This window comes from Pomacea canaliculata, linkage group LG2, assembly GCF_003073045.1.
Source record: "Pomacea canaliculata isolate SZHN2017 linkage group LG2, ASM307304v1, whole genome shotgun sequence".
NCBI classification, from domain to species: domain Eukaryota; kingdom Metazoa; phylum Mollusca; class Gastropoda; order Architaenioglossa; family Ampullariidae; genus Pomacea; species Pomacea canaliculata.
Genome location: NC_037591.1, coordinates 18792073 through 18805971, shown reverse-complemented (window position 1 = coordinate 18805971; position 13899 = coordinate 18792073). Strand labels below are relative to the sequence as shown.

At 41.8% G+C, this 13899-nt stretch overlaps 1 protein-coding gene across 2 annotated transcripts in view; it reads right to left on the bottom strand.

Moving 5' to 3' along the window:
• LOC112556939 (ferrochelatase, mitochondrial-like) overlaps window positions 1–13899 on the bottom strand; it is a 48075-nt gene that overhangs the window by 10990 nt on the left and 23186 nt on the right. Inside the window, exons 5-7 of one of the 2 annotated variants that reach the window (XM_025226436.1) lie at window positions 10706–10778; window positions 10364–10532; window positions 4955–5053 (exon numbers count right to left, since the gene is read on the bottom strand). In XM_025226436.1, the coding sequence (XP_025082221.1) occupies window positions 4955–5053; window positions 10364–10532; window positions 10706–10778 (341 nt within the window). The remainder of the gene's footprint in view (window positions 1–4954; window positions 5054–10363; window positions 10533–10705; window positions 10779–13899) is intronic. The other variant, XM_025226437.1, reaches the window with a different exon arrangement.

Here is a 13899-nt window from a genome sequence, read left to right as displayed (position 1 = left end):
ACCAGTAAGGGTCCTTAGTAATACACTTCTTAGGAACTTCTGTTATCTTAGTACTAATTGTAGTCTGTACATACTGACATATATGTACTTCAATATTACCAGTAGTTATGCATGATGTAATGATCACCTGCTGAGCTACCCCAAATCACTTCTTTTTATTTTACAATGTTCCAAGATCGCCCTCTTATACATGTATAATGCACACAGGGAGAACAGATCGCCCATGGTTGGTTGTGTTTTACACCATGCTAGCCACTACAACCATATAATGGAGAGAGAAGGTAATAATGCACTAAAAAGTGGGAAACAAAATAAGGTTCAAACAATTGGTTGTGTTTTACACCATGCCAGCAAGGACAAGAGACGCTTCACCCATGAACTGACAGAAGAAGCAGAGACAGCAGCTATACAGGGAAACATGAAGCGAGTATATGAAATAACATGAACTCTGTCAGGCAGGAACATTAACACAAACAAGCCAGTGCCCCAAAGACGGCAATTCATAACAAATGATGCAGGACAAAGAGACCGCTGGATGGAACACTCCGAAGAGATCCTGAGTCGACCTCTTCCATTATCTTTACCTGACATACCACCAGCAACTGAACAACTTCATGTCAACACCAGCCCTCCTACTAAGACAAAAATCATCAAAGCTATCAAGAGCATGAAAAGTGCAAAGCAGCAGGCCCGGACGGCATACCCCCAGAAGCATTAAAGGCAGACCCAGAAACAACAGCAACAATTTTACAGCCCCTTCTACATAAGATCTGGGAACAAGAGCTAGTACCAACAGACTGGAAACTAGGCCACCTGTCAAGTTACCGGAGAAAGGAGACCTCTCTCAGTGCAACAATTGGTGGGGGATCATACTGCTGTCGATCCCCAGTAAAGTTGTGTCAAGGGTAATTCTAGAGAGACTGAAGAAGGCACTAGACAAAAGACTGAGACCAGAACAGGCAGGCTTTCGCCAGGACAGATCATGCACTGACCACATTGCCACCCTCCTTATCATCACTGAGCAGTCTACTGAGTGGCAGTCCTCCCTCTATATAACTTTTGTAGACTTCGACAGCGTAGACAGGCATGTCATCTGGAGGCTGATGACCAACTACGGCATTCTACTTAAGCTCATCATTCAAGGGTTGTATGAAGACTTGTCCTGCCAATTTATCCACAACAGCAAACTCACTAAACCTTTTGTAGTGAAGACCGGCGTAAGACAGAGTGGCATATTATCCCCAACAATCTTCCTGATGGTCATAGACTGGATTATGCCCAAGATAACAACACCTGTATCCAGTGGACCTTCACCAAATAGCTAGAGGATCTGGACTTTGCAGATGACTTCAGTCTTTTATCTCATCGGCAACAACATGCACAAACCAAACTGAGTAAGCTAGCAGAGGAAGCAGAGAAGACTAGTTTAAAAGTTAACAGAAAGAAGACCGAAGTGATGAGAATTAACAAAAAGCAGGAACTCTCAATCCAACTTCAAGGAGAGAACATCTTGGAAACAGACAGCTCCATGTATCTGGGGAGCATTGTCAACAAGGACAGTGGAGCGGATGATGACATCAAAAAGGCCAGGGTTAGGAGAAGTCTGGGCCAAAGAGATGATGATGATGATGTAGTTTTGTAACGCGCTATTATCCGTATCACAGAGATACGCTCAATGCGCGGGGAACCCAGCAGCCACCAAACTGCAGGGCAAATGAACAACTTCAAATAATGTTAAACAAGTGAGTCTTAAGATTTTTCCGAAAAGATGCAATACTATCAGACTCCTTAATCGAGAGGGAAGGCGAGTTCCATAGAAGCCGGGCTACATTAGAGAAGGATCTGAAACCCACAGTCTTCTTGTTGGTATTCCCTGACTGAACACTTGGTCGTCGAAGTCTGAATTGGGCTGCTGAACGAAGGTTCCGCTGAGGTTGGTGACGGTGAATGAGTTCTTGCAGATAGACAGGTGCAAGGTCGTGAAGACAGCCATATGTCAAAGTTAACAATTTGTGGACAATTCTTTTCTCCACAGGAAGCCAATGTAGGTCACATAGTACAGGAGTAATGTGATCAGATTTCTTCTTGCGTGCAACTATTCTAGCAGCCATATTTTGCACTCGCTGAAGCCTCGACAACTCGTTCTTTGAAATCCCCCAGAGGCAGCTGTTTGCATAGTCTAATTTAGAACTGATGAGGGACACAACAACTGCATTTGCAGTCTTCCTATCGAGAATGGGTCGGAGTTGTCCAAGTGTGCGGATGTGGAAATAACATGCCTTGACTACAGAACTGACATGATCAGACATAGTAAGAAGATTATCGACATAGAGGCCAAGGTTCCGTACGGAGCTGGAGAGGGGGACTCTAGCTTGACCCACTTTGATGGAGTCTAGAGAGACTTTGCGAAGGCTAAACTTGGAACCACATAGCATCGCCTCTGTCTTCTCATCATTAAGCTTGAGTTTATTCCGTAGCATCCATGACTTGACCTCTAAACAACACTCTTCTACGGCACAGACTGCCTCACGCACCGACTCACTGTCTGTACTGAATGAACGATAGAGTTCAGTGTCATCTGCAAACATCTTACGGTTCACACTATGCTTCTCAATGAGGGGACCAAGCTGAGATGTGTAAATAGAAAATAGAACCGGGCCCAAAACAGAGCCCTGCGGGACACCGCACAGCAATGGAACTGTCACGGAAGAAGCTTGATTGACCATCACCCTTTGTGTACGATCACTGAGGTAGGAATGGAACCACTGCAAGGCGGAACCACCAATGCCCACCTCGATCTGGAGACGAGTTAGTAGAGTGGTGTGATCAATGACATCGAAGGCCGCACTCAGATCAAGGAGGACCACAAGAGTCACGTTCCCTGCATCCGCTCTGCACAGAAGATCGTTCATAAGACGCAGAAGGGCTGTCTCACAGCTGTGCCTGGGTCTGTACGCCGACTGGAATTTATCCAATAAGCTGTAGCGGTCCAGGTGGAGTGTCAACTGCTGAGCAACGACACGCTCCACAAGTTTCGAAACAAAAGGCAAATTCGACACAGGTCTATAGTTTTTACACGAGCTCAGGCTTGATCACAGCTGTTTTAAATTGTCTGGGTACAGTGGCAGAGAAAAGGCTAGCATTGATTATGCATACGAGTACAGGAAGCAGAATGTCAAGGTGCTGGAGAAGAACACGAGTGGGGATAGGATCATCCACAGACGTGGTTGGGCTACAACGCCGAACTAATTTCAATAGTTCATCTTCTGTCACTGGTTGAAAGTTAGAGAGGGGCGTGCCACAAAACAAGTCACTGGTTTGCTCCACAATATCAACCGAGTCACTGAAGCTGTCAATTATGGTCTTTATCTTGTCTTCAAAGTAAGCACTTAATGTACTGGCAGCGGTCTGGTCATCCATCTCTGGAAGAACAGGCCGAGTCACATCTTTACCCAGGAGACCATTCACAACTGCGAACATCTTGCGGGAATCAGAAACTGCAGAGCTTAGAATGAGAGATGAGTTGGTATGATGAGCTGCAGCCCATCAGGGACCTCAACCTCCAGGATCCTATCCTTTCCCGACATGGATTGCCCTGCATGGATAACACCTGGGGCCTAAAGGAGGTCAGAGAAAAAATGATATCAAAAAAGAGGCATGATTCCCAAGAAGACAGGAGAACCAGTGTAGACAGAAAACAGGAAGGATAAAACTGTAGCATGACATGACATGGAGATGTTTGATTAGAAGAAGAATATAGATGAAAGGGCCAGGAAAGGGAGAAAAAGGAATAACATAAGGAAATGGAGTGGCCAGCCAAGTCACCCAGCCAGAGAGAGGCTGGGTGTTCACCCCTAGCACAAGAAGCCGGGCCCAAGGGACGCATAAGAAAAGAACAGACGAGTGGAGATATAGATACCCAATATCTACCTACCAACTAAATTTGGTTGGTTTATTTAGAAGGAAAGCGCTTTTACCTTGCAGCAACTTTGCACTAGGGGGCGAGAGGAAAGGGGGAGGAAACCAGTATACCCAGAGAAAACCCCCAATGCCAGGCCCTGCAAACAGGTGTCACAGAGTATCCTAAGACAAGATCTGAACCCTGAGCTGCTCACAGCAGTGGTGACAAACGAATGTTTTAACCACTACACTACCGGGCGCCCCATACCTATTATATATATTTACAACAGATATATATTGGCCTCCACAGAACTATTTTTCATAGGTTGCAATATAAAGCACTACTTGTAAACAATGTTTGTCTATTAATCCTACTTGAAATGAAATAATGGTATTGACTTTTCAATGACATTCTGTCATCTTTAGATGTTGAAGACCTGTCAGTTCTTCTCAGAGACAATTCAGTTGCATTTGACATGGCCAGTTTGCTGTTTTGCTTTCTCACCATGAGACTGTATTTGGTATTCATTCACCATCAACTTCAGTGGTTTCACTTTTACCTGCAAGATCATTTTCAGTATGTGTTGGTCAAAAGCATCTCATTTGCTTCAACTTCACTTTTATTTGGGGTTCTCCAAGACAGTTCTGTTCATCATGTATATTTCATCAGTGTCTACAGCCATTAGGCAACAGGTAGTCCCCTATCACCTCTTTGCTGATGTAACTGCCACAATCTTGCAAGTCCACCAACATTCAAGCCTACACACACACAAAAAGAGAGGAAGAGCTTGTACTGCTGATATCAAATCATGGATGACAGATAATATGTTGCAATGGAATGATCCCAGAACTAAAAAACTCCTTATTTTGGATCTGTCAAGCTGGATTCTCCTTTGCCTTTATTGATCCAGGTTGGCTTCAGTACTATCCCATTTTCCAGCTGTGCCAGAAATCTTGTCTTCCTAGATTCCTCTCACATACATGCACATACCTCAGCATACCAGCATGATTAAAGGGTAGTTAGATTACATTTATGTATACAGAAATGTAATACCTTCATGGGTAAGGAGTGAGCAGAAAACAGAATCACCACATCACTCTGATCCTCAGGAGGAAATAGAGCAATCTCATCAAGTATGTTGTTTGCAAATGCCTGGTAGTAAGACAAATGACAGAATTGTACAATATTCTTTTGCCAGCATCATGTTGATAAATCCTGTAAAGATCATTAAATACAGGCCGTGTTTGCATGTAAATAGAACGAGGACAACGCCGTTTACCTGCTACTCGCGGAGTGCTAGTCGAGACCTAGACTCGCTTATGGCCCATTGGGATTCCACATGCACCGAGCTCTAGTCGGTCTCCATTAGCTTCCCGCAAGTGGCAGCTATTTGACAACTGCTGCTATTTTTAGAAGCAGCGAAAACCCGATGGCGTATCAGTGGACATAAAGGAAGGCTACCTACTTCCTATAGTCATATTTCTAGATTGTTCAATGAAAAACCACTTGGTGAGTGAATAGAACAGAATATGAACTTTCACAATATGAAATAATCTCAAAATGGCTAAAATGTAAAATTTTTGACAATTTTATGACTGGTGTTGGGCCTTAATTAGGAAGTAATTGTCTCAAGGTTAGGTATTTGACCCTATTGTAGTCGAGTTAAGTAACTCAGAAAGTGAGGCAGTGATCTTTCACCTTGCATCTATTTTAAGACTTTTTTGACACTAGAAAATGGTCAATAACACTACAATCTAATTTTCCAAGGCCCGATACAGACAAAGCAGGACCGTGCGGTCCACCCCCCAGCTGACATAACTAACTACTCTAGCAATGTTTGTTTGTTTCATTCTGTGCCACCAACTAAGGCAACAAAAGGTAATTTTAACTTAACAGGTTTAGGGAAAAAATGTGTAAAAGGGTGGTTCAAGTGTAAAAAGGAGTAGTGAAGGCCAAAAAGGCCACAAACAAATCAAAAATAAAGAAAAAACAATTACAGGACATAAAATTTCTTAAATTTGATGGTAAAGTCCTATCTTTCTTAAAAATGTAAAGACTGCTGCCAATGAGATGGACCTGAACAAAGATGTCACAGACCAGACCGTGTCTCCTGTGTTTTTCGGAGTGTTTAACTCTTTGATGGCTCACGGACTGAACGTGTATGTCGAATGTATGTTGAATGCATCAAAATATTAGATAGGAAACGGGTTAATTGTAAAAGAAAGTGTCTAATGAACACTGTTCACTGGTAACTTTTGGCCGGAAAGTGTTGTGAAATTTACTCAGGCCTAAGATACAGAGAGAGGAAGACATGCCTGAGTCATGAGTGTACATCTCCCGAGTGAGATTTTAGTGTGTAGTAGAGGGTAGGTCGATCGACAATACAGCACAGTACTGACCTGTTGTTGGATTAACTCGCCTAGACGAGGTATGACATCTTTTTATATATTACTTCTGGAATTGTATTAGAACTTACGTAACTTGGAATTTGTAAACATATGAGACAAAGAGATGTGCAAATTGAAGAATATAGTTTAGACATTGTAGTATAGTGTAACCTGTTTTAAATGTATGGGCTGAAGATTTGGAGCTCTTCTGGATGAAGAAGAATTGCCTCCCAGGACCATTCTGTGATCAATGGGACTTTGGCTCAATATTCAGCAGCATGTGGGCTAGAAGCTCCATGGCGTCGCCGCGGATTACCTCCCCTGTGACCCCTGGAACTGCCCGACAGACACGGCCAGTGTGTACAGCTATCATATATGTGTAGTTGTGTATTTGATTCTTGTTGGCGGGACATGTGGAGTGTGAAGGACCCTAGGATAGGAGGGACAAGAAACTGTGAGTAATGACTCAACGATTGATATAATATTGATGTTAGACGATGAACTGGAACTTTTGTTGATGAACAGGAGAGCAAGCGAGGATTGGAATCCCTATAATTTGTGAGATATTTGACGATGTGTCATTGATCGGGGAAGTGCCCCGGATGTAACATTGTAGCTATCGTTAGCTGTGTGTTGCCTTTGGAGTAGTGTTGAGGCAAGTTGTTAGTTATGCATATATGTGCTTTGTACTCTGTCTGCGGTGTGGTATTTTTGTTCTTTGGGGATTTTGTGTTGCGTGCTTGCTGGCGTGCAGTGTTTCTGACTTGTGAAGGGGATGCTTGGACTGTGATGCTTGTGTGGCTTGAGATGCTTGTGTGGTTTGAGATTTTTGTAATGACTGGGTGCCACCACAGCTTGTAGAAGGAGGAGGAAGCGTAGCTTGATATACTGGCACATGGGCCTCAGAAGAGACCCATATCAAATCTGTCTGAATGGACACAGACGTTGATGGTTATTTTGCAACAACTGCCGAGAAGGAAATGGAGCTTGAAGTAGATGCTCCTGAGGAGCCACCAACTACGCGATGGTGAGAGTCGGCGTATGAGACGCCAGATTCCATGCGTACGCAGAAGCTAGTCCCATGACCATACTGCTGACAGTTGAAGCAGAGCAATGGTGATCAAAGAGACTTGGACCTGCAAATACCCAACCGCAATGAAGTAAGATATTTTGGGCAAACAGAAAGTTAAGAAAAGTGTATTTGTAAGAATGAATTTTCCATCCCTCTCCCTCCTGAGGATGACCCTCTGCACTGCTGTGACCCCCTGGAGTGCCAGTTTTGATTTGATGCCAACTTCTGACATCCCAGCAAGGTCAGGGCAACAAATGACTTCCCCCTGGAAGAACTGAGGGATCAATGTAGAGTTAGCTTTATGAGCCGGTTGACAAACTGTTTACTGTCCCATGGGCGAGGGCCTCAGAAGCTTTCAGAGAAAAAATGACACCAAAAGAAAGGCATGGTGGGAATCAAGAAGACAGAAGAAAGGCCAGTGTAGACAGAAGATAGGAAGGATCAAACTGTTAGTATGACAGGGAGATGTTTGATTAGAAGAAGAATATAGGTGAAAGGGCCAGGTAAGGGAGAAAAAGGAAAAGCATAAGGAAAAGGGGTGGGCCAGCTTAGTCACCCAGCCAGAGAGAGGCTTGGTGTTCACTCCCAGCACGGGGACAGTGTGCATCACAAGCAGTAATGTAAACTGAAAAGTGTCACAAAAATTGATACAGAGCATAAAAAGCTGAATATATCTTGGTTTCTATGACATACTTTATAAAATAGTCAAACAATCAGATATTTTGTGATATTTAAAAGTTGGTAATGAGTCAGTTGATCAAAAGCCATGTTATATGATTATATCAGTGGTTCTTAACCGGGGTTCGATCGAACCCTAGGGGTTCGGTGAGTCGTTCTCAGGGGTTCGGCGGAGCCTCTGCCACGGAGGTCAAGACACACCCACAATTCGTGATGACACTAAAGAAGGGTTCAGTGAATGTGCATATGAAACTTGTGGGTTCGGTACCTCCAGGGTTCCCAGGGACAGGGATGGTGCCAAGTAAGGACCTTATAAGGACCTTTCATGCATTCGTAAGGACCTAAGTGACAGTCATCAATGCTTAAGTTTTTCTCTTGTATGGTCGGAAAGATGTATTATTTATGAATCTGTGGTCTTCTCTATGTTCTCAAATACATATTTCTAGTAATAAATAATCAAAGAGTTAATTTTGATGCCTGTCTGCCATATTTAGATTAGATAACTTAAAAAGTGTCATTAGCGCGCTGATAACATACACCATTAATGTTCCAAATTTTCTAGAAATCTAAGTAATAATAATTGCAAAACCTGAAAGCCATTCTTTGGTGTAATACAAAAGTCAGTTCATGTCTCTCTCTCGCACACACACTCTAACGGGAAGAGAGAGAGAAATAGAGCTATGCACAGTAGTACTAGAAGATCAAGGTTCAAGAAAGAGTAAGTTTCTAAAGACCTTTTGAAAAAAAGAGTGTTTTTTGCGAATACGGAAGGGCAACTAGTGTTGTACAGATGTGTAGACCAAACATTTTCTTGTGACTACAAGGAATGCCAAGGCTTGGAGGATCAGATGAGGAATGAAAAGAGTGTGATCCTAATGCTAACCCAAAGATGGAATGAGTCGAAACTGTCAAGCATTACAGCCCATTTATTTTTGTTAACCTTGTCGTCGGTATTTTGCGCCAAAGTCGACTCCGAAAATAAATTTGTGGTAATATTTTATCGATATAAGGACTTGTAAGGGTCACAGAGAAAATGTAAGGACCTGTGTGAGAATTTGTAAGGACCGCATGGCAAATATAAGGACTTATAAGGCCTTACGGCGAAAATTCAATATGTAAGGACTTATAAGGACCTTGTAAGGACCTGGGAACCCTGTACCTCGAACAAGGTTAAGAACCACTGGATTAAATGTTATATGTTAGCCAGTTACCCATTTTGACATGGATTTGGACTCCAATAACCGAAAATGAAAATAGTAAATATATGAAGTGTAACATATATTCTAATAAAATAATTCATTCTTTGGCACTTTGTATATAATGTGTAGATAATTTTTTAATTTCTGCCTCATAATCTCCTTCCACGATAGGAACTCTCTCTGTTTCATACAGTTACAATCCTTTATTTGAATTCAGTACAAAAAAATAAAAACTACATTTCTTTAAATCCTAGCAATTTCAAATCGCTTTTTGTCTATACTGCATGAGTTAAGACTGTCATCATTTTGTATCGTTTCCATGCCAACTGAAACATTATAACCTCTCTTTTAACCTCCAAATTTAAGACTTGCTAAAAATCACACAATCAGGTCTTAATTGAGAGGGGTCTTAATGGAAAATTGGCTAGTCTGCTTTCACTCCATGAACCATAAATTTAAATACCAACAAATTCAATTTCAATGTTAAAATTAAAGCTTTTAAAACTATATAAATCTGCACACTGAAAATATTTATCTGGTTTCTCTTTCATCATAAATTAGGTAATCTAAGCCTGTGTTGTTGAGTTTTTCTTGAAGCTCTACACCATTATGTTGAGCTTTGTTGAAGATCAAATGTGTAAAGTGATTAAAAGAAAAAAAAAGATGTCATCTTAAAATGCATCATATATATATTTTTTAAATGTGATTTCTGAAAACAGTTACAACAAAGTAAAAACTGTTGGTCATAAGTTTTGCATTTGGAAAAGTAGTCATAATAGAAATGAGGTACTTTTTTAATGGACATTTTTGGGGTACTTATGTAAGAAAGGGTTGTTATAGGGAGGCTCTTAATAAAGAGGGTCCATCAAAACATTTGTATTTGAATGTTTTTAAACCCTTAACTATATCTAATCCATATATACATAACAAAAGAAAACATATAAAATGAAATATTTACAGTTTCAATTTTTTTTATTGAATTGTGCACTTTTTTAAGTACTGAAAATCTCAGTAAAATAAGGAATCTAATAAGCAGTCCACTAAAGAATTAATAAACATTAACAGGAAGATGCAGAGGTCTTCTAGACTAACAACACTCACATGTGGAACAAACTATTGTCCTTACCTTGACGAGACCAGGATGTGTGGGCCAGCGGTCAATGACACTCCAGACCATGTTGCCAGACATGCCACGTGCACTGTAGTAGCGGAAAATGGTATTGAGGCTGCTGCCAGTGGTGGAACAGCTGTACTGGGGATACTGTGTGAAGGCCACAGCTCTCTCAATTCCATCTCTTTAACATCAACAAATAAATAGCATAATTGCAATAATATTCATTGCACAAACAGGTCCATTACAGCTGACTAACCTGTCCATTACACTTAACAAAGAAAATGTTCCTAACATCCAATTGAACTGTAGGTCTGTGCACAAGTTTAAAGTCTGTTAATTTTTCTTATCACTCACTTCTCCATTTGATCAATGGTGTCTTCTGTCAAAGGATGGGCATAACGGAAACCAATGTAGAACTTATGTGGTGCTGAAATAAAGATTACAGTTTCCTGGCATGAGAATGAGAAAAAACAGCATTTCTCATGTTCGTCTTCAAGACTGTTGTTTCAGAAAATCCGAAACCTTTATATGTACACATATTACCCTTGGTACTTTAGCCAATCTCACACTGCTATTCAGCAAGGCACAAAATGTTGGTTGTTTTGTTTTTTTGTTTTTTTTAGGAAAATGTGGATTCTCTAAAACCAGTTTTAAAGTAATGCTGCCTCTAGGAAAGTGTGAACTGCACGCTGCAAACATACATATTCTCTTGAGTTAATGCTTCTCAAATTACCATTGAACTGATAAATACAAATGAAAATGAATGTATGAAACTAACAATTAACCTTCTTCTCTGTTTAATGGTCAACTTACATCAGAAAGCAAACTATCTCAACACTAGAAACACATTTTGTTGTGATTCAATATCAGATAAAGCAAGCTTTTAAATGTTTAAATGCAATAACAGGTAAGTGAACTTGTCACGGACCAGTCCGTGCCTCCAGTGTTTCTTCACCTGAGTATGGTAGAAGGAGGTGGAGGGGAGCAGGGTGGAGTAGCCCGCCCTGTGTGTTGCCCCTCTGCCATGTAGCGGACAGGGGTATGAGTGGATGGAAGGTTGTCACTCGTGAATGTCCTAACGTTAGTGGAAATTGTGGGCCTCATGATTTTTGGATACCCCATGAGTTTCAGACCTCACGAGCGAAGCATGTAGAGCTCACCCCGTTTCGATGGTGACAGAGGGTGTATATATAGAGGAGCGTAGAAAGGCCCGGGGAGACACTTGTTTTTGGATTAACACAGAGAGTGTGTCCGTGAAGAAGCTGTTTGGAGGTGCGAGCGAGGTGTGTCGTGTACCGGAGACATTGTAGAGTCTCCAAGTTTCTGCTGGGAGTGGAGAGTGACTCTTCTGCTGTGTGCGGGGGAGTGCGGCGCCGGGCTCGGAACGGCTAGAGGTTTTGTCAGCCGGAGTCGATGTCGATGACGACAACACCAGTAACAGGATTGATGGTGGCCTGAGGAGAGGAACCCCCCACCATCTTCCGGAACAGCTTGAGGGCGTTTCGACGACAGGAGCGCCGACAAGAAGCCTGTCTTCAGCAACTCCACTGCTGTGTGTGTGGGGAACGACTAGCTCGGCGTGAGAAAGTCAAGAGAGACTTGGCTATTGAGAGCAGGTGCCCAGAGACTGAGTACCTTCGGCACCCAGGTGGAAGGGACAATGTGACGTTCATGCAGTTTAAAGGATGATCAGGGTAAGAGCTATTTGAACTGTTAATAAGTAACTGAGACCCTTCGAGAAGCGAACTGAAAGACTCAGACATTTGTATTAAGTAGCGGTGCATGTGCACCCTTAGTCTGTGAAGTGCACCCTTAGTGATTTAAGGTGCTTGCTGAGCGTTGATTTAAACTGTTCTGGTTGAAAGTTGTATGCATTGTTATGTATTGTGAAGTTTTGGTGTGTATTAACAAACGGACGTCCCAACCTGGAAGTGATCTCGTGTTTTTCATTTAAAAAGAATGCGCAATGCACGAATGCCGGTATGTGGCGTTTGGTGAGAATGCGCCATGTCAGACTACCGGGGTCGTGACAGAACTGCAAGAAGAGAAGGACTATTACAGGCCAATCCAAAACACTTTTTAAAAGGTCACTTTAAAATCCAAGACAGTTTCATCCAATCCGTTACCTGACTTTGTTAAGAAATCTGCAGGGTGTTCTGACTGGTTCTAATTGTAAGCTAACAACTTCTGCCATAGCTGTTTTGAAAGCTACACTCAAGTACACTCAAAAGTTGATATGAGAGAGTGATTTGCCCTTACTCAGAGTAAACAAATACAAACAAGAATGTGCTGACAGTGAGACAACATTGTACTTTTGAGTATTTAACAGCTGTTTTCACAAGCCTTTTTCGGGGAAAAATACTTAGTCCATATTCAATGGAACAATCTACATAAAGTGATGGCATTTTGCTGGCATATAAATCAACACATTTAATTAAAATTCACAGCATAATTGCAATCTGCTTGCATATAGCTACTGATGGGCACTGGCACTAACTGAAGGAAAGCAGAATTGATGCCTTACAGACTTTCCTATTTTTTGACACAAACATAAGCTGTATGTAGCAATTATATAACAGCAGCAACATTTAAATAGACATCTCTTACTCTATGAACATTTTAATTATTGGAAAGGCAGTTCATTTTTGTCTAGTTTGTTGACAATAAGCATAAAAGAGTTAATAGAAAGGAAATAGAAAAACAAAACATAAAAACTAATTATAATGCATCATACAGTACCCCAAAATCCAGTAACTGATAAAAGATAAGATAAGACTTTATTTGTCCCAGAGGGCAAATCTGGTGTAGCTCGATTAAAATTCATACACAATTGCATGCACAAAACTATTCATGCCTCATTCATAACCCATTCAAAAGTCACACGGCTGAAACAACAAAAGACAGCCGCAATCTGTTTGTCCTGCATGCAGGCACACAAAATCCGCGGCCCGGGGCCGGACAATTTCTGTCGACAGCATGCCCGTCATCACGAAGGATGGCAGACACCTTCAGAAGAGCCTGCCTATTACAGAGCCTGAAGAGAACTCTGAGTTGACCCAATGACTTTGGAGCAGGTGGATACCACACGAGGTAGGCTGCCCTTGTCCTTCACCGATAAACTGTTGTAAAAACAAATACACGAGAAGGACAGTACGCTCTCTATGTGCAATCTGTAAAAAAGCTGAAGAAATAGGTGGGAGACAGAGAAAGACTTCAGCTTCTGGAGAAGGAAGAGGCGTTGTTGAGCCTTCTTCACGACATGTTGAGTGTTGACATCCCAGCAAAGTTGCCTTTCGAAGATGGTGCCCAGGTATTTAAAAGCAGAAACAATTTCCATCTCCTTATCATGGATGACACACACAGAACATGGTGAAGAATTCTGACGGAAATCAAAGACAATCTCTTTCGTCTTACTCACAGTAAGCTCTAGAAAGTTGTCATCGCACCAGACAATGAATTCAATCAAAGCTACACCGTGGGTATGCACTGGCCCGCTAAGGAGAGACAGCAGTGCAGTGTCATCAGAGAATTTGACAAGATATTGACCC